Source organism: Bidens hawaiensis, unplaced genomic scaffold (assembly GCF_021521415.1).
Source record: "Bidens hawaiensis isolate Kalapana, Puna unplaced genomic scaffold, B.hawaiensis_p1.1 tig00042569_1, whole genome shotgun sequence".
In the NCBI taxonomy this organism is placed as follows: Eukaryota; Viridiplantae; Streptophyta; class Magnoliopsida; order Asterales; family Asteraceae; genus Bidens; species Bidens hawaiensis.
In genome coordinates, this window is record NW_027497553.1 from 18,309 (window position 1) to 39,150 (window position 20,842).

Consider the following 20,842-nt stretch of genomic DNA (forward strand, 5'->3'; position numbering starts at 1 on the left):
ATAATATTACACTCCTCTTGATATCCTATTCCATGTTTAACCACCTTATCACCCTACCAGAGAGGGAATAAAGTAGGTAAATATAAGTGATTTCAATTGTTCTTCGCTTTTCAAGTCCAATTTTATACAATGACTTTGATCATTTCAACTTTAGGAGACATCATAATTAGAAGTTGTAATCATTCTTTCCGGTTAGACCAGTTAAACTGAGAATTAACTAAATACTGGTCTGCTTTTCCCCTCGTGAACTGTCACAAAACACAAATGAACCTTTATTGTTCTTCAAATAATAAACGATTACAAGAATTCATGATTAAAATCCTAACTTGAGAGAAACAATACTTTGGAGAGTGAAAGATCATGAAACAACTCGTAAAGACGATATGAGCTCTCACACACTAACACCGTCTCTCAATTCCTTTTATATGCTCCACGTCTCCATCCAAGTGAATTCAGAATTCCACAAACGTTCAAGCCCAACTTCTAGACTCCAAGCCCATCAGTAGTTGTCCAACTCCAAGTGCAAGCCCCTTTATATAATCCAGCCCAGTAACAACATGCAAAATATAAAAATAATGGTCATTAGAAAAGAAACATTTATAACAAATATATGTGTGTGATATTGAATTGATATCATAGATTTTATCATGAACAAAAAACAAGTGGTTATGACTTATGACTTAGGATCAAACTTCGGTTAGCATGTTTGGGTCGATACACGTTACTCATGAATTTTCATTTTTTAAGAGGAGAGTAACTTAAACACCTATACATTTTTTCATTCAAGACCAATCAAACGAAAAGCATGCAACTCCAAATGTACATATGACACATGCTAATCCAATTACATAAATCAAATAATCAACAAAAATAAATCAAACCTCAAAAAAGTCTCAAAATTGTATCTCCAATACCAATACCAATACCAATACCATCATCATTCATCATTTCTTTCTGTTTCCTATCTTCTAACATTTCAAACAAAACACCCATAATACCAAACCTTTATTCACATTCATCTTCCAAATTCATCCAAAATCAACCTTTAATAACAAAACTTAATAATTATTATTTTTGTCACGTTACAACATCCCACCACATGAGCCACAATGACGAAAAAAAGGACCGAAGACGACAAAAAAGTGTCATGGGAAGCTATAACTATTACAAAATGTTCGGTTGTTTTAACCGAAAGTTTAAAATCAGCGACCTGGGTCCACCACGTGACGTGATCGATATTTTTAATTTGTACACGAAAGGTGAGTCGGAGATGTCACCAGATAATTTTTTACGGTTTTTGGTTGAGTTCCAGAGAGAAGAAGGGACCACTATTGATGACGTGGAGCGGATTATGGAGCGGGTCTTGAACATGTCACGGTCGCATTTGACACGATATGTTTTCACTGTTAATGATTTTTTTCATTATTTGATGATGGATGATGTCAATGAGCCCATCAAGACTCAGGTTTGGTCACCTTTGACTTTTTGTAATTTGACTTTTTAATGATTGTTAAAAGTTGTGTTGCTGATGTTACATTCTTCAAATAGATGCTGGTATCTTTTGTTATGGTGCTTAATGCACTTTTTGTGAAGTTGTTTTAAATTGTGTGTCAATTTTGGAGTTGATAAGATGTTTGACCTAAAAAGTCAAAGTTATGGTACCCATATGAAAAAGATTTGTTCTTTGTCAAATTATTAAGAGGGATACTTTTATGTCCTTGATTTAGGTCAATAATAATTATGTGGAACCATAATGTAATAAAGATTTGTTTGAAAGTTCAAGTGTACCTATGCAAACTAGTCAACTTGCACATTGTAAATTGTAAAACACATATTTTCACATGTGAAAATTATGTAGTTAAGTTTTTTTTAATATGATAACTCGCTACCAAAACTCACGGGACCCCATGGTAACAAACGGGATCATGTAAAATGCAGCTTGCGCTGGCAGCTAGCCTACAACTCCTACAAGGGGTTAAAGGCATAAAACAAGTTGAAGCCGTTTAAATTTCATGAATGGCAATACATGTAATTTCTAAAAGGTTTAATTTTTTTTAACCAAAACATGTTATTTTATCCAAAGTTAATGATACATGGAGTAGAACAAGAATCTAAGAGGATTATATAGAACACTAAAAATACAATCTTTATGTCTTAACTTGTCTATTTGTGCCCTTTCATTTTTGTGTGTTTGGTGTTATGTTCTTTACAATATGCATGGTTTCAGGTACATCATGATATGACCGCTCCATTGCAACATTATTTTATATACACGGGCCATAACTCATATCTTACCGGAAATCAACTAAGTAGTGATTCTAGCGAAGTACCAATCATAAAGGCTCTTGAAAGAGGTGTTCGGGCTATTGAGCTTGACATATGGCCAAATAACGCAAAAGATAATATACATGTACTTCATGGGAGGTATGCATACCACATTTTCATTCGTTTTTATTATATCTAGCAAATTAAACCAGTATACTATTGTATACTGGTTTTGTTTTATCTCAAGCGGGTCAAATGAAAAGGTTTACTCAACTTGACCCAACCCGTTTTGACTTGTTCTAAACATGTCCCATATTCATATTTGTTAAACGATATTTGATTTTAATTTCTATGATTTACATGTTTTCGTGTTCAAATTTTGAATAAAATAGGACGTTGACGACCCCAGTAACGCTTCACAAATGTTTAAAGTCGATTAAAGAACATGCTTTTGTTAAATCTCCATATCCTGTTATTATCACTTTAGAGGATCATCTTACACCATCTCTTCAAGCTAAGGTTGCAGAGGTTAGCTTCATGTTCCTCTTCAGTTATCTTTAATAAAACTAAACATTTCTATATCATTTTAAAAATTAAATCATTCATTCATGGTTGTTGTTTAGATGGTCACAAGTACTTTCGGGGATATGCTATACTACCCAAAGGAAAGTGACAAAGATGCATTCCCGTCACCCGATGCGTTAAAACATCAAATAATTCTTTCAACAAAACCTCCAAAAGAGTATCTTCAATCCAAGAATGCTGGCAAAGAACGTTCGTTAGTGGATAAAGATTCTTCTTCTGATGAGCTCGAAGATCGTCGGGTGAGCTCACTAAATATTTATTCTTTTCATTGTATTAAAGTGAATAATTATAGAATTTTTTTATATCATTTGTCCATTTACTACTGTAAAGAAACCTTCAAGCTCAAGAAAATGCAACAAAAAAGATGAAACTAGATTCCTTCACTTGTAAACTGTTACGGTTTATTTGAGACAACCGTCAATCTCCCAAGAACACAAGAGAAGAAGAGAAAAAAGACCCAAAATAATAATTCTTTCTTATTCTTTTTCTTAAACGAGATTACAATATATAGATTAACAAAGAAACAGTAAGGAAACATAATTTGACTATATTAAGGAAACTAAATAAAAGATAAACTTAAATAATAATAATAAACTTATTATATTTTATAGGATACCGGACAAACACTGACGGGGCATGTTTGTGTTGTTCGTTAAGAAAATGTGTGTGTTTATGTTGGTGTTTGTTTGTTAATATAGTATAAACGAACGGTTTATGAACACAAACGAACGAATATAACTAAACATAAATGAACAAACATAACTAAGGGATCACCACTTAATATAAACATGAACATCAATATGCTTGGCTTGAAAACAATAAAACTAGACTAAATTGTAACGGACTCAAAAAATTTAAATGAGTGTATAAACAAACATAAATGAATGAACTTAAAAATGTAAAGTAATGAACATAAATGAGTGTAAACTAAAGGACATAAACAAGCGTAAATGAACGAACGTTCACGGACATAAACAAGCAAACGAGACATGTGTTCATGTTCGCTCGTTTAACAATATGAACAAAACAATTTGTTCATGTCCATTCGTTTATTAAATAAACGAACTTCCTACCGTTTGGTTTGTGCCTAATCAAAACTAAAATTTTCTTTTTTATTTTTGCGAAAAAAAATTTCAATTTGGTTTCTTGGCAGAGCAACAGTGATCCGGATGACGACGATGGTAGATGCACTGTAAGCGATAGATATTGTGCAAATGAGGTAAGAAACAACACAAGCACAAGCACTAGAACGACTCAATCGTTGTCAGAAATCCTTGGCTATGATGATCTAGATGATGATGATGTTGAAGACGAAAAATCGGGGCACAAAAAGGACCTCGAGTACAAACACCTCATTGCAATTCATGCTTCCAAACCAAAAAATGGAACACGAAAGGCGTTAAGAGATGAATACCGGAAAGCTAAACGTTTAAGTTTGAGTGAACAAGCCCTTCAACGAGCTGCAAATCTTTATGCAGTTGATATTGTCAGGTAAACCAGCTTATCTGATTTATACTTCAGTATTTGTAATCACTTTCCAAGAGCGTATTCCAAATAATGAAATAACTCCTAAATAATACATATAGTTATGTTTTAAGTACAATTTCAACAATGAAAGCAAGGGACATGTTCTTTTCTTTGGGACTAAACACGGGTTTATTTGCATACAGATTCACTCAAAAGTATATTCTCCGGGTATTCCCGAAGGGTACACGCGTTACATCAACAAATTTTAGACCACTGACTGCATGGATGCATGGTGCTCAAATGGTTGCCTTCAATATGCAGGTTAGTTTTGACGTCGATAATTTAGGGGTGTTCAAAAACCGTGTAAACTCACTAAACCGCTCAAACCGAAGCTAGTCAGCCAGTTTGGCTGGTTGGAGATCCAAAGGTTCTAAGGGTTTAGTCCGGGTCAAATCATGAATCCATGAACATAAAACACATTAAAAAAAAGTAAATAAATATCAAGTTAAATGGGTCAACCCATGAAACGTAGCCCGTTTAGCTAAACGGGTTTGTGGGTGCAACCGAAACCCGTTTGGACTAAACCCAAACTAGTAAATTTTGTGTTAGGTTCGTCGTGTTTTCATGTCGTATCATAAATTATATTTATCATTTTTTATAATTTTAAAAGAAACCAATGATATTGAAAAAAGAGTTCAAACCACAAAACGAACCTTTAAACCACCAAACCAGTAAAACCAGCTTTCCAGGCTGATCGACCCAAACCAGTAGTTAGGTTCGGCCTAAAATTTTAAAATTTTGTCCATACTGGCCAAACCGGACCATGAACACCCCTAGAGTGTATACTATTTTGTGATATTTTGGTTTTCCTGTTTTTCTAAGTTGTTTGATATTGTGAATTAGGGGTATGGGAGATCACTTTGGATGATGCATGGGATGTTCAGATCGAATGGGGCGTGTGGTTATGTTAGAAAGCCCGATTTTCTTATGAACACGGGTCCTAAAGGTGAAGTGTTTGACCCAAAGGCACCGTTGCCAGTGAAGAAAACATTAAAGGTTGTCTAACAAGTCTTGTTTTTCCTGGACCTCATGACATTATTTGTATTCCTTTTGTAAAAAACATGAGTTGATGTTTCAGGTGAAAGTGTATATGGGAGACGGGTGGCGGTTAGATTTTAGCCAGACTCACTTTGATGCATTCTCACCGCCAGATTTCTACACAAAGGTCAGTGTTTCACATGTGAATTTACGACATGAGACATGACTTGAACTTAACACGAAATTTATGTGTTTGGACTTTGGGTTTTGAATAAACGGGTTTGGGTTAGTTTTGGTCGAACCCGTGAACATGTTTAGATAAGCGGGTTGACCCATTTTAGCTAGTTTGCTTTTGTGAATGTTGTTAGCAAATATGTCGAACCCATGAATATGTTTAGCTAATTGGGCCGTGTTTGGTTTGGCCTAGTGGGTTTGAGGATTGACCTGTTTTAACCAGTTTGTATCTTTATTTAAAAAAAATATGTTGAACCCATGAATATGTTTAGCTAAACGGGTTGTGTTCGGGCTGACCTGGTGGGTTTGCCGGTTGACCCATTTTATTCTGTTTGTTTTTGAAGATATTTTAAAAATTACATCAAACCGATGAACACGTTTAGCTAAACGGTATGTGGATTGACCCGTTTTGACCAGTTTGTTTTGTAAATAATTTTAGAAATTATGTCAAACCTATGAACACGTTTACGGTTTAGCTAAACGGATTGTGTTCAGTTTGAACCAGTGATTTGTGGTTTGACCTGTTTTAAACCGGTTTGTTCTTGTAAATAATTTTAAAATATATGTCGAACATATGAACATGTTTAGCTAAATGGTTTGTGCTCGGGTTCACCTGTAGGGTTTGCGGGATGGACCCGTTTTAACCCGTTTGTTTTAATAAATATTTTTATTTGTATTTTTATTTTTATGTCATTGAGTATTAGTATGCTAAAAAATAAATATCTTGAACCAAAACGGGTCGTGTTTGTGTCAACCTGCAAAAATTTGTATCGTGTTTCTGGTTGCATGTGTCTGATACAGTTTTAAGGTGTGTGTCAACTTTTTGGGTTCGTGTCGTCTTCAAACCCATAAACATGACCCGTTTAAACAGGTTATATATGGCTGGAGTGGCTGCTGACGTGGCAAAGAAAGAGACCAAAGTAATAGGAGACGACTGGACGCCCGTATGGAACGAAGAGTTCACATTCCAGTTAAGAGTCCCCGAACTCGCATTACTTAAAATCGTTGTACAAGAATATGATGTGGACAAAGATGACTTTGCGGGTCAAACATGTTTGCCTGTTTCCGAGTTGAGACCTGGGATTCGTGTTGTTCCACTTCATAACAAGAAAGGAGAGAAATTTAAATCTGTAAAGCTTCTTATGCGGTTTCTTTTTGTATAAATACAAATTACAGTCATAGTTAATAATTGGTTCAGTGCACATAACAGAAATTTTGGTTACAGGATTTGTAAAATGCAAAGGTGAAGTTTTTTAATCTTGTTATCGTTGTGTTGAAATAAGTGGGCGGATTCAGAGGTTTTTGTCAATCTTTGAAAATGTTAGGGAGTCATTGTCAACCAAGTGTTGAAATACGTATAGCAAATAAAAAACGAAAAGGGGGTTGCGGCGCAGCTTGTTGCCCGCTTACCTGTCACTTCATTGTAAATCGTTTGGATGTTTCTATGAAAATATAAAAGGAGCCAATTGAATACCGAAAAAAAAAAAATAAAATGAAATGGAATCTATAAGGTATAGAAATAAGTATTAGATACTATATAACACATAAGGTTTCGTTCGTGTTACTAACAACAATATTAGCATGTTTCCATATGACAATGGCTATAAGGTTGATAAGTGAATATTGACGTGTATTAGTGGCTTTTAAGTCTGTATTGTATTTAATATGGAAGTTAAACAGAATACGAATGTAGTGGCTTTTAAGAGTAATCTAGTTCTCAAGGTCATTAGTTACATAAAAAAAGTACTATAGTTTAAACTTTAAATAAATAAAAATAAAGGCAGAATAGTACGAGAACATTACATTGATTGATTATAGTTTAGGAAATTTACAACTTTTTTATGAGCTAAATAGTTGAAGAGGTAGGTCCCAAGCAGAGCCAGTTGGACCCGCAAGACTAACCTTGAACAGGACGTCTGCGCAATGACCAACTGCTCCAGCAGGACCCACCATGCTCAAAGAACCTTACGCGCAGTACGCCAGCTGTTCCCGCAGGGAAAGCCTCCCAATGGTGAAGTACCCCGCCTGTTCCCGCAGCTGCGGATACAAGCCATCAGGGAAGGCTACCCGCACTAACAGCAAGGCTACACGCACAAGGCGTTAGCTACTTCAGTAGTCACATGAAGGAATGAGCAAGGCGGGAATACTCCCGCCCAAGTGAGCCAGTCCGTATGCTTCTGGAAGGTCTTTCGTACTATACACTACTAAGGTATGGGCGGAACAGACAAATTGACCAGAGCAGCCCATGAAACCAATCACAGGGTGACAGCTCACCGACAACAATACGAGGAGGAGCACCCTCTAGTACTGTTTGTCACTATTAGCCGCTGCCTACTCACCAACCCTTACGAGGGGACGTGCGCAGCCTACAGTTGGTGGAACAGTGCGTAGCCGGCAGTAAAGGAACAGTATACAGCCGACCTTATTACTGTTGGTCGTAACCTATCCACCAACCAGCATGGCCTGTGCATAGTCCACTGTTGGTAGAACAGGAATACTATTCAGCCGGCTGTACCTGCTTGGAAACCTACCTTCGGCTATAAATACTCCAACACCTTGGAATGGTAAGGACATCATCTGATATCTCAATCTTATCTAGCAATCTCTTAATATACACTTATATTCAGAGCAATCTAGTCTGATTCTCACGCCGGAGGGTGGTCACAAGGAGGAACCCCCCCTTCTCAGTGACGAGCTTACGGTGTCTGTTTTGCAGGTCTCTAGAAGAACAACCTTCTCAGCTGGACCTCATCCCCCGTGGGAAACATTACTTAACCCCCAGATTATCTATAATCTGTCCAGGGTTCACTTAGTGTTTCTTCATTGGCGCCATCCGTGCATAAAAGCTAGAACTAATTTAGGTTTTCAAAATTTCTGAAGAAATGGTTAACGTTACTCCGGTCCCAAGGCCAGTAACCGACCAAGAAACCCCGTAACTACAACCCCAGCAACGGGGGGAACACCGGCGGTTATACAAATCTTACGAACACTTACCCCGACTACCCAAGCCGGGGCAAGTGCAGTAAATATTCCACTGGGGTTCACTGATGCCCAGTTGGAAAGACGAACAGGGTCCCTCGCCAAACACTAGATCAAGTGAAGGCGCGGGCCGAAGCACGTCAAAGAGAGTTCCAAGCTGAATTGGATGAACGCTTGCGTTCAGTTCAACAGGCTGACGAATTCGGCAGTACTCGCCAACACCTCAATATGAACAGTGAGTGCGAGTACTCAGACGACGAGAGGGAGGAATCCGATACCGACGCAAACCCTCGCCATAAGGCGAAAGGGAAGCGTAAGGAAACGGACTTCCAACCAAAAAGGAATTTTGGGGAAGCTTTTTAAACTAACAAATGCGGAGAGAAACCCGCGTGACTTCTCCAAAACCTTTAGACCAACTGCTACAAATGCAGGAAAGTCAAAATTCGCAAGGGACATTGCGGAAGCAATCGCCCCGAGGAGTGCCAAACAAATGTCAAACATTGGCACTTACGATGGTCTATCCGACCCAGACGACCATTTGAACAGGTTCATTGCGGGGGCTACCGTCAGCAACTGGACGGAACCCACGTGGTGTTACATGTTCCAGATGACTCTGGTCGGAGCGGCCAGGGCATGGTTCGATCGTTTACCGGTCCACCACATATATGACTGGGCGGACTTTCAGAATAAGTTCAGCCAGCACTTCAGCCAACAGAGGAAATACACTGAAGAACAGTGGACGATCCTCAACTGCGTTAGAGAGGAGGATGAATCTTTACTAGACTTCATCACCCGCTTCAACTCCAAAAAGCTAAGTCTCGGCAACATAAGTGAAGATCTGGTTCGCGCCGCTTTCATCCAAGGCGCCGAATACCCAGAGCTTATCCGCACATTGACGGGTAAGGATGGCATGCCATCAACATGGGATGCCATCATGACGGCGGCAAAGCGCTTTGCGGAGACGGAAAAGCAACTGGGAAGGGATCTTCCCCAGAGTACACACCTCTACACGCAGAGGACAAGAGAGAACAATGTTCGGATCGCCCGGCAAAACAAAAAGAGGAAGCTAGGTATCTGGCAGTCAAGGGTAAACTTTGACACCTCATCCAGCTCTCACCCTCTTGTTGGCGGAAGAAATCACACACACCCTTCAAGCCAAAAGCACCGGTGGACGCCACTCACTAAAAGCGTCACGGAGATATTTGCTACTGAAAAGCTACCATGGCCAAAAGCTCCAATGATCCGGCAAAGACCTAATGCGGATCAGAGCAAATCCTGTGACTTCCACGGGACAAAAGGTCATGGTACGGAAGAGTGTACATCCTTGAAGGATATTGTTGAAGCATTCGTCAAGGATGGAAGACTGGCACACCTGGTGGCATCAATCAAGAAGGGAGGACGGAACGACAACCGGTAACGAGGCAACGGGCGAAAGCCCGTTGACATCAGCATCAACATGGTTCATGGTAATATTAGAGGAAGAAAAAGGCGAACGATAGAACCATGTGCGTGGAAGGAAGCTGAGGTGCGCTTCCCGCGAGTGCCAGGAGGACCCAGCAAAGAAGGCCCTATCATCATCAAAAGCCAGCTGGGGCACTACATCACCTCCCGCACTCTTGCTGACAACGGCGCCTCGTCAACGGTGATGTACAGGCAGTTCTTCGACAAGCTAGATGACGAAGACAAGGAGCGCCTGGAAACGATCTGCGCATCGATGGAAGGGTTTGATGGCAGCACAAACACCCCCCCTGGGCATCCTATCTTTCCCCGTCACTCTTACGGATGGGAAACACTCCCGCACAGAAGATGTGGACTTTGTCGTGATGAGGAAGCCACACCACACATACGACATTCTCTTCGGGAGAGACGGGATGGCAAGATTCAACGCCGTGGTATCCTCAGTCCACGGCATGATGGGATGGCCAACAGCTGAGGGTGTAGCGATGATCACCGGCATTCCCCAGGTATGCATCGCATCTGTCTCATCTAAACCCAAACCAAAGATGGCTAAACCAACCATCACTGAACCAGAAAGATGGGCCTTCAACGGCAAGTACCCGGACCAGGCCGTCACCATTGGCCCAACAATTGTTGATCCCACACGCCACCTTACTTAAGCGCTTATTACAGAAGAACGCCGACATCTTCGCGTGGACACCAGCTGACATGACTGGTGTACCCCGGAGTAAGGCAGAGCATAAGCTCAAATGCGATCCGGCTGTCACGCCGATCGTACAAAAGCGCAGAGTAATGGGGCCAGAACAAACTAACGCGTGTAGAACCCAAGTCAAGGAACTCCTTGACGCAGGCATCGTACGCGTTAGTAGATATCAAACTTGGGTTGCAAATCCCGTTATGGTACCGAAGAATGACAAACAATGGCGCATGTGCATAGATTTCAAGGATTTGAACAAAGCATGCCCCAAAGATTGTTATCCGTTACCTGAAATTGATCTTAAGGTGGATTCGTTGGCACCATTCCGCCTTAAATGCTTCCTGGACGCGTATAAGGGGTACCATCAAATCCACATGGCCGTTGATGATCAGGACAAAACCGCTTTTCGGACGCCCGATGGCACATTTTGTTATCAAATGATGCCATTCGGACTTAAGAATGCGGGTCCACATACCAACGCCTGATGGACAAAGAGTTTCATTCCAAATTGGGAGGAACTTGAAGTCTACATGGATGACTTGGTCATCAAAAGCCCTGACCCAGAAGCGATGTTGAAAGACATCGAAGAAACTTTCAACACGCTCAGGAAGATAAACATGAAGCTCAACCCGAGCAAGTGTGCCTTTGGAATGGAAGAAGGGAAGTTCTTGGGGTCATCGTCACTAAAGATGGCTTCAGAGCGAACCCTGAAAAGGTCGAAGCCATTATCAAAATGGAATCACCTACTACCATCAAACAGGCTCAGACACTGAATGGACGACTAGTGGCACTTATCGCTTTTTGGCAAACCACGCGGATAAGTCGTTTCCATTCGTGTCAACATTGAGAAACTGTTTAAAGAAAACGCACTTCCGCTGGACACCAGAAGCGGAAGCAGCTTTTCAGGAGATTCGGTCACGCTTGATCGAACTCCCAACGCTGACAGCACCAAAAGCGGGAGAGGAATTAATCCTATACCTTTCCGCAACTGATAGAGCAACCGGGGCAGTCCTGCTAGTAGAACGAAAAGGCATCCAGATGCCAATCTACTATGTTAGTCGTGTCCTAACAGACGTAGAAACCCGGTACTCTACCCTAGAAAAATTAGTCTTAGCACTGATACACGCTTCACGCAGGCTAAGACGATATTTCCAGGGTCACCCAATCACCATTCTCTCCAACTTCAAACTTGCAAACGTTCTAGGCAAACCCGAGTTATCGGGACGCCTAGCCAAATGGGCAATTGAGTTGGGGGAATATGCGATAAAGTATAAGCCAAGACCAGCCATAAAAGGCCAGGTTCTGGCCGACTTTATTGCAGAAGTGCCCGCATCGCGGGAAAAAGAGTGCCAGGAAGAGGCTCAACCCTCTCCAGCACAAGACATCAATGATGTCTGGCGACTCTACACTGATGGAGCAGCCAGTAACGAGGGTTCCGGCGCAGGGCTAAAGCTAACCAACCCAGCAGGCCAAGAATACACTTACGCTATTCGACTGGATTTTCCAAGTACGAATAACGAAGCCGAATATGAGGCATTCTTGGCTGGGTTGAGAATTGCGCGTAAGATGGGGGTGAAAAACTTGGAAGCCCACGTGGATTCCATGTTGGTAGCCAATCAAATCAACGGGACGTACACGGCCGTGAACGACACAATGGCCCTGTACCTCGCACAAGCAAAATCCCTTACGCGCGATTTCAATGACTGCAAAGTCATACACGTCAAGCGAAGTGAAAACAAATCTGCGGATGCGTTAAGCAAGCTTGCATCATTAGCCTTCACCCACTTAGGAAAGGATATCCGCATTGAACTCCTCGAGACACCATCGGTCCCGCACAAGGAAATTTGTGTCATCCAAACAGGCACGGAAACGTGGATGACACCAATAATAAAATACCTTGCGGCAGGTACACTACCGGAGTCCAAAACACAGGCAAGAAAACTACGCTGTAAAGCACTGAATTATCAACTCATCGATGACATCCTTTACAGACGTAACTTTCTTGGCCCACTCTTAAGATGCGTGGACAACCAAGATGCTGACTACCTCCTAAGGGAAGTACACGAAGGCATCTGTGGAGTACACGCAGGTCCCCGCGCTGTTGTAGCCAAGCTAAACAACGCGGGATACTTTTGGCCGGGGATGCATACGGATGCACTGGCATACATCAGAAAATGCAGGTCTTGCCAGCTTTACGCACCCAACACGCACCGCCCGAAGAATGAACTTGTTCCAGTCACTTCTTCATGGCCATTTCAGAAGTGGGCCATCGATGTGACAGGCCCATTTCCTACAGCAGCAGGAAATGTTCAGTTCCTTGTGGTAGCCATCGACTACTTCACCAAGTGGATAGAAGCAAAACCTCTAGCCCAAACAACCGCAAAACATATCAAAAAATTTATTTGGGAATTTATTATTTGTCGTTTTGGACTTCCACAGAATTTGGTGAGCGATAACGGCACCAACTTTGCTGACAAGAAGCTACAACAGTGGCTGAAAGAACTTCAAATCACCCACACCTTTACCTCAGTGGCACACCCGCAAGGTAATGGTGAGGTGGAAAGAGCAAACAAGAGCATCGTCGAAGGCATCAAGAAAAGACTCTTGGAACACAGATCCGGCTGGGTGGACGAGCTTCCGCACGTCCTTTGGGCAAACAGAACGCTGAAGAAGGCCAGTACGGGAGAAACCCCGTTCAGCCTCACTTATGGCACTGAAGCCATGGTCCCAGTCGAGATTGGTTTACCCTCACCAAGGGTCTTGATTCAGCCAGAAGACAATGATGCGGAAAGACGGTTAGACCTTATGCTAACCGAGGAACGCAGAGACTTACCCGCAGTGCGTGAAGAGAACTACAAGCGACAAATGCAAAAGTACTACAACACGCGGGTAAAACTCTGCAACTTCAATATAGGAGACTACATACTGCGTAACAACGAGGCTTCGAACCAAGAACGCCCGGGAAAGCTGGCCCCGGTCTGGGAAGGGCCATACATTATCAAAGAAGTCATGGGAAAGGGCGCATACCGGCTCGAAAGGCTCGATGGCACTCCCATCCCAAGAACATGGAATGGAGCTCAATTACGCAAATGTTATATGTAGATCAATTCCAAACTTGTAAAGAAAAGGCCTAGAGCCACTTCTAATGGAAATGATTCTCCTTTCATAATGTGTTAACTTTACCTTTATACTTATGAACTTCCCACACTGGTGCCGGTATTCACCGCATAAATGGGGAAGAAGTAAGTCGTTACGTGTGGAAGGCGGCAAAACCCGCATAAACACAACGCTAAAAATAAGGAAAACCTACACGCAGGTTAGATGTAAGTAAAGTTTAGCCATCCTTGTAAGTGCAAGTGACGGTCTTGCCCGCACAATCACTAACAAGGAAGCAAAACTTCAACCTATCTACCACGTTCAAAGGTTATCCTAAAAAGGATGAGGAAAACCTACACGCAGGTCAGATATGGGTAAAGTTTAGCCATCCTACTAAGTGCAAGTGACGGTCCGACCCTCACAATCACGAAAGAGGAAGCAAAACTTCACACCTATTATCTACCACGTTCAAAGGTTAACTTATTCTAAAACACTTGGAAAATTGCTAATTTAAACTAAAGTATACAAGTCATATAACGTTTATAAAGCAAGGAATCCAATAAGCGGTCTTAGCCGCACAAAGATTTATATTTCATAAATATTCGTTACAAGAATGGCCGGGTAACTACCCGCCTACAAGAAAATAAATCTATACAACCTAAATCTATCCTAGCAGCGGGAAGGGATCTTCAGGATCAGGCTTCAGGGCCACTTCCACTTGGACCAGCCCCATCGGTAGAGCGTGGCAGTTCAAGGAAAGCTTTGAGGATAGCTAGCCCATCATCAGCAGCAGCAACTTCGTTTACCTTCTCCACTACCGGATGCGGGAAGGCGGCGTATTGATTTACTGCTTGGTCATATATGGCTTCAGTATCTACATCGAATAAAGGGAAGTTGGAAGGCGGGATGCCTTTCTCAACGAACCCTAGACCAAGCAGGAAGCCGGCCTTTTCCCCATCCTCGTGAGAAGCGTTGAGGGCTGCGCTCATAGCATCGTCGTAAGATGTCTCTGAGAAGACCCGATGCACAACCTACAAAGAAAAATACAAGTGTCAGAACCTTTTCTATTTATAAGGAAAAGCGTGAAGACATGAAGTTAGACTTACCTGAGACAACGCTTCTCGAAGAAGCCATTCCTTGGCAACCAGAGCTTCTTGGAGGGCGGCTTGAGCTTGGGTACAGGCGCGTTCGGCTTCACTTTTATTAAGGTTGGCAAGCAACACTTCCTTTGCAGCAGCCTCTTCGACACCCTTTAGCTTCCGCTCAGTATGGTCAAGCACGCCCCTCTGGTCCAGGATCTCTTGAAGCTTCTTCGCGTCCTCCATCGCCAAGGCATCATGAGCCTGCTGGAGAGCCTCTAATTTGGCTTTAAGCTCTTCATTCTCCACGCGTAGAGGCTCGGCAATAGCTTCAGCCTTGGTGGCCCTCTCGGTTGCGTTCCTCGCAGTCTCCTTAGCCAGCCGAAGCTGTTCATTAACAGCTTGGGCAGCCTTGGAACGGGCCTCGAGTCGTGCCTGAACTTCAACCTCAAGGGCCTTGAAGGCCTTCTCCTTTTCCGCAGCTACAGCGGAAAGCCTTTGGTTCTCCTCCCGGATGGCCCGCGCCTGAGCAACTTCTTTAAGGCGAGCTGCTTTTAACTTGTCGTTTTCACGACAAAGCAGCTCGACGCGCGGCTGCATCCGAGCGAGGAGAACCCGAAGCTCATTGGTTAGCCTACCCTCCTGGTAGCTAGCCATGGCTTCCCCCAACGCACCACTAGGAGCAGCGTGACGAGCCCATTCCACGCACTCCACAGGGGTGCGAAGGGTTGTTCCTCGGCGAATGTTCCATCGTGGAACATACACTTCATTGGAATCCGACACTGCAAAAAACACAAAGCAGTTAGGAAAAGATGATAAAGAAAATATATATAAAAGGGCCAAAGGAACCCTACGCACCTGTAGGGTCAATAACAGGCCGATAGCCGCCGAACCCATCACCTGAACCCAAAGGAAATCCATCCAAGAGGTCAGGCAGATGGGAAGGTGGCAAAGATTGGCGAGAAGCCCCATGCGTACCTGATGGATCGGCAGTCGTTGCCGATGGCGAGGGCATCGTAGCAGCCGCCGCGGTGGCCGCCGCAGTCGCCGCCGCGGAATCCGCAGCAATTGTAACCGCCGGCTCAGTGAAAGATGCTGTAAAAATCGCACTCACTGCCGGCGGTGACGTCAACTCGGCTGGAACAGTCGGCTCAAAGGAGTGAGCAACTGAACCAGCGGGCGCAGGCGCAGCCGCCTGGGTCGTCGCCTTAGGTAGGCTGACCGGGCCTACCGTCATTGGCGTGGAGGTACAACTCTGCGCTCCACCCCGGAATGCGTCAACATCCACGCCTGCGTAAAGAAGATAAGTGTTAACGATATTAAGCTATGAAGATAAAAGCTAAAGGAATATTGTACTTACGGGTTTTCTTGAGCCTGAAGGTACGGAGAGGCGGGGACGAACCCGATGGAGCCGGCCTCTTTGCGCCGGTTACCGTCGTCTTCTTGGGCTCTCCGGAGGTGACAGTCGCAGTCTCCGGAGCAGTGGTCTTATCACCACCGGGATTCCCCGCCACCTCTTCGCTCTCGGTCTCCGAATCAGACCGAGGCGCTGGATCGGCAGTGGAGGCCTTCTCCTTCCCCTTCCCGCCGGCAGCCTTCTTCTTCCGCACCAACGGAGGACCATCTGCGGATTCCTCATCAGAACATACGATTAGAGGAATTCCAGCAGAGGTTTCAACATTGAGGGGTCGAGGGTCGAAGAGCGCCTTACCTGGCCGACGGGCGCTAAGGATTTCATGGCCTAGCGGATAGACCTCCACGAACCGATCCGCCGTTTGTTCTAGGATGGGCAACTCGTTCTCATCTAGAGCGCGAGTACCCATCCGTGCGGGACCGTCAGCCTCCCGCGGGTTTAGGAGCGACTGCAAGTCGTTCCCCTCTGAAATAAACAGGAAAGAAGTTAGAAGAAATTCAAAATCAACTAAAGGGAAAAAGGCATACCGTAAGGAACAGAGTTCGAACCGTATTCGAGGACGATCGGAATCTTGCGCGCATCAGCCTCCTTCCACACCCGGCTCATCCCCAGCATCACCATCCCGGACTTCGCAAACCGGTAAACCGGAGATTGGACCCGAGATATCTTCGCAAACCATTCCGCCTCCTGGTAGCTGGAGGCGTGAAGGCTGGGAAGTGCTTGCCCGTTCTTGAATTTCATGGCAATGGGGATGGCGCGAGCGGATATGAAGAAAAACTCCCTCTTCCACGCGCGAAGACTGCGCTCGGTCGCACAGATCTTTAAACCCTTAATCCGGGTTGTCAACGTGTACCACCCCTGGATGCACCTCCAAGTGTAGAAGGTCATCAGGCGGTCAACATAGGGCTCAACGCCCAGTATCCGGCACACCCACTCAAAGTGGCGAATCTTGGCGATCGCCATGGGGTGCAACTCGGTCAAATGAACACCATGCCTCTCAAGGACACGGTAAACAAACTTTGTCAATGGGAACCTAAGATTCCCATAGACAAAGAATGCTGCATAAACCCCGATCTTGCCTCGGGGGGCATCGTACACGGTCTGATGGGGTTCAGGAAACTCAGGCTCGAGAGACTCGAGCATGAACTTCCTGACAACATACCGGTACAGATCGCCAGGCAGAGCACACTGGTACTCGCCAGCAGTACTCTTGTCATCAGCTGTGGATTCAACATCACGAGACATCTTGTGAAGGAAAGAAGAAAGCGATTTCGAGAGAATGCTTGCCTGAAAAGGATGAGTATTCGCCGGAAATCGCTTAAAAGATGAAGAGAAGATTGAAAGTGTGGATTACAAAGAACCCTCTCCCCCTTTATATACTAATCGCAATTAATGCGATGAAATTAATGCGGAGGAGAGAGAAAACGAAGGTGCAATGAAACTATGACACGTGGCAAAAAGCAAGCTGGCAACAGCTGTTGACAGGACGCATACCATTAATTTCGCGGCCACGCGCCCGAAAAATCGCGCCCACGCGCCTGAAAAAGCGTCTGGAATGACCATGTACTGTCACGTCACCATAACTTCCTGCACGTCCTGACACAGTCAGAAGAAACCGTCGCACGACGTTTCAGATGTTTGGACTGTTCCTATCATTCCACCAACTCTTCGAATTTCGAAATTCAAAATTCTAAAATATTCAAAAGTAAGCGGGAAAATACCCCTTACCTTGGCAAACAAGTAACCGTAAGACGGATGCTGGTACAGTGTTAAGGCAAAACCCTTCACATACCTAGCACCCGCAGGGAATTGAAGCCAAGAATTACTCGGCAACCAAGTAACCGTAAGACGTATGCGGGTACAGTGTTAAGGCAAAACCCTTCACATACTTAGCACCCGCAGGGAATGGACGCCAGGAATACCTTGGAAGTAAAGTAACCATAAGACGAGCGCGGGTACAATGTTAAGACAACCATTCACATATCTAGCGCTCCGCTGAGAATTGAAACCAAGAAGGATTTTCTGGGCAATGCTTGCGGAAATGGAAATAACATCCCCGCATAGCGGGAACGTCGAGAACTACGTTGTTTGAAGCTCCAGGATGGAATTGGTGGTTTTAACATAATTGATCACTATGTTCAAAACTACCAAAACCTCACGGAGAATCCACACAAGTAGAACTCAACGCTCCTGACGTGCGAGGAGGTTACAAACCTACCCGCTTCATACCCAAAAATCAAGCAGAAAAGTCGGGAATTTCTGCGTGACATCAGGAAAACCGCGGGAAGAATCACCACGGAAAACCTAAAAACTAAACCCTTTTCAAAACCCCTTGCTAAGTCCAAAAGTTCACCTCACTTATTAATAATTCATGAGAAGAACATTGGACTGGGGGGACTTGAAGAGGTAGGTCCCAGCAGAGCCCAGTTGGACCCGCAAGACTAACCTTGAACAGGGACGTCTGCGCAATGACCAACTGCTCCAGCAGGACCCACTATGCTCAAAGAACCTTACGCGCAGTACGCCAGCTGTACCCGCAGGGAAAGCCTCCCAATGGTGAAGTACCCCGCCTGTTCCCGCAGCTGCGGATACAAGCCATCAGGGAAGGCTACCCGCACTAACAGCAAGGCTACACGCACAAGGTATTCGTTACTTCAGTAGTCACATGAAGGAATGAGCAAGGCGGGAACACTCCCGCCTAAATGAGCCAGTCCGTATGCTTCTGGAAGGTCTTTCGTACTATACCTACTAAGGTATGGGCGGAATAGACAGTATGACCAGAGCAGCCCATGAACTAATCACAGGGTGACAGCTCACCGACAACAATACGAGGAGGAGCACCCTCTAGTACTGTTTGTCACTATTAGCCGCTGCCTACTCACCAACCCTTACGATGGAACGTGCGCAGCCTACAGTTGGTGGAACAGTGCGTAGCCGGCAGTAAAGGAACAGTATACAGCCGACCTTATTACTGTTGGCCGTAACCTATCCACCAACCAGCATGGCCTGTGCATAGTCCACTGTTGGTAGAACAGGAATACTATTCAGCCGGCTGTACCTGCTTGGAAACCTACCTTCGGCTATAAATACTCCAACACCTTGGAATGGTAAGGACATCATCTGATATCTCAATCTTATCTAGCAATCTCTTAATATACACTTATATTCAGAGCAATCTAGTCTGATTCTCACGCCGGAGGGTGGTCACAAGGAGGAACCCCCCCTTCTCAGTGACCAGCTTACGGTGTCTGTTTTGCAGGTCTCTAGAAGAACAACCTTCTCAGCTGGACCTCATCCCCGTGGGAAACATTACTTAACCCCCAGATTATCCATAATCTGTCCAGGGTTCACTTAGTGTTTCTTCACTAAACAATATAAGTTATGTATCTATCAAGAGTAGCACGAGTCAGTTAACAAAGCACATTAATACCCAACGATTTTTATTAAAAACTAGTAATTGACCCGGCACGTTGCTTGGGGTTCCCTTTATTTTCATATAAATTTGGCCTTTCAAAAAAAAAGGTGTTAGGAGTAGTATTAAGCCACACCTCATAATCTCATAATCTTTAAAACCTTCCACCGGTTTAGTGGCATTACTAAGATTAGAGGCACGGATTATGCTAACTTTGATCAAGGAATATAACCTAACTAGACTATCAAAGTAACTAACCTTACTCAGCAGTTGGCATCTGCACATAAGGATAGGCCTGCATTTTCTTATCCTGCTGTCGTTGACTTTTTTGAGAATGTTTGACTTGCAATAAACTTTCACTTTCATAATACCAAGAATACCCCTGCTCATGCCAAAACCAGCTATTTTCCATACACCTACACTTCTCAAGAGTTGACTTTTGACCTGATGGTTGACTTTCAAACAAATGGCCCAATATGATTAAACTGAAATGACCAATTCGCTACACTAGTCAGTTCGTTATGGGGGCTCATCCGTTAAGGATCCCCATTCGCTAAAAATTGAATAACGAACTGGATGTTTGATAGAATGACAGAATGGTCCCTAGACTTAGAAGGAATGAGATAATTACATAATAGCCCTTGGACATTGATAAATTAATGAAAGATACCTATAAAGGTTAACGAGTAAAAATTAACTAACCGGGTAATGATCCAATGAAGTAAAACCGGCTTAGACGTGTAAGACTAATTAAGTAGCAATGCACAGCTCGAGAAGGAATAGCCAGTGGCAGAAGGAGTAACCGAGTTCAGGTGAGTTTCTAGCCCCATTCCTTGTTATGTTTTCGAGGATGTGTGCATACTCGATATGATTTGTTAATACACTTATCCTAAGCGATAAGTGTATGCCCTATGTGATATATGTGAACGGTATAAAGGATTTGCTTGTCGGTACGTGAACGATCTTCGGATATTGCACGTACTGTCAAGTTTTAGTTATGAATATGAATGCTACGTACAATGTATAAATGATTTCTTGTCGGTACATGAACGATCTTCGGATATTGCATGTACTGTCAAGCAATGGCTTGATAGAGTGCTCATATGCTATAATTATTG

General features: G+C 43.6%; 1 protein-coding gene across 3 annotated transcripts; it reads left to right on the forward strand.

The window, feature by feature from the left end:
* The first annotated feature begins 1,099 nt into the window (after window positions 1–1,099).
* Window positions 1,100–6,752, forward strand: LOC143593723 (phosphoinositide phospholipase C 6-like). Of its 3 annotated transcripts, XM_077073264.1 has the most exons (10): window positions 1,100–1,465; window positions 2,228–2,424; window positions 2,658–2,793; window positions 2,889–3,128; window positions 4,004–4,031; window positions 4,143–4,341; window positions 4,521–4,638; window positions 5,221–5,373; window positions 5,456–5,549; window positions 6,469–6,752. In XM_077073264.1, exons 1-10 carry the CDS (start codon window positions 1,100–1,102, stop codon window positions 6,750–6,752), a joined length of 1,815 nt encoding a protein of 604 aa, XP_076929379.1. The 3 variants fall into 3 exon arrangements, with proteins under 3 accessions (XP_076929379.1, XP_076929380.1, XP_076929381.1); XM_077073265.1 differs by lacking the exon at window positions 4,004–4,031 and having other exon boundaries at window positions 1,103–1,465; window positions 2,889–3,073; window positions 4,087–4,341; XM_077073266.1 differs by lacking the exon at window positions 4,004–4,031 and having other exon boundaries at window positions 1,103–1,465; window positions 2,889–3,043; window positions 4,093–4,341.
* Window positions 6,753–20,842: the final 14,090 nt, after the last annotated feature.

Bases quoted from the DNA above. Each gene is read 5' to 3' on its own strand.
- LOC143593723 (XM_077073264.1), top strand. From the start codon at position 1,100: ATGAGCCACAATGACGAAAAAAAGGACCGAAGACGACAAAAAAGTGTC. The intron at 1,466-2,227 runs GTTTGGTCACCT...GCATGGTTTCAG, and splicing joins ATGAGCCCATCAAGACTCAG to GTACATCATGATATGACCGC. The intron at 2,425-2,657 runs GTATGCATACCA...TGAATAAAATAG, and splicing joins ATACATGTACTTCATGGGAG to GACGTTGACGACCCCAGTAA.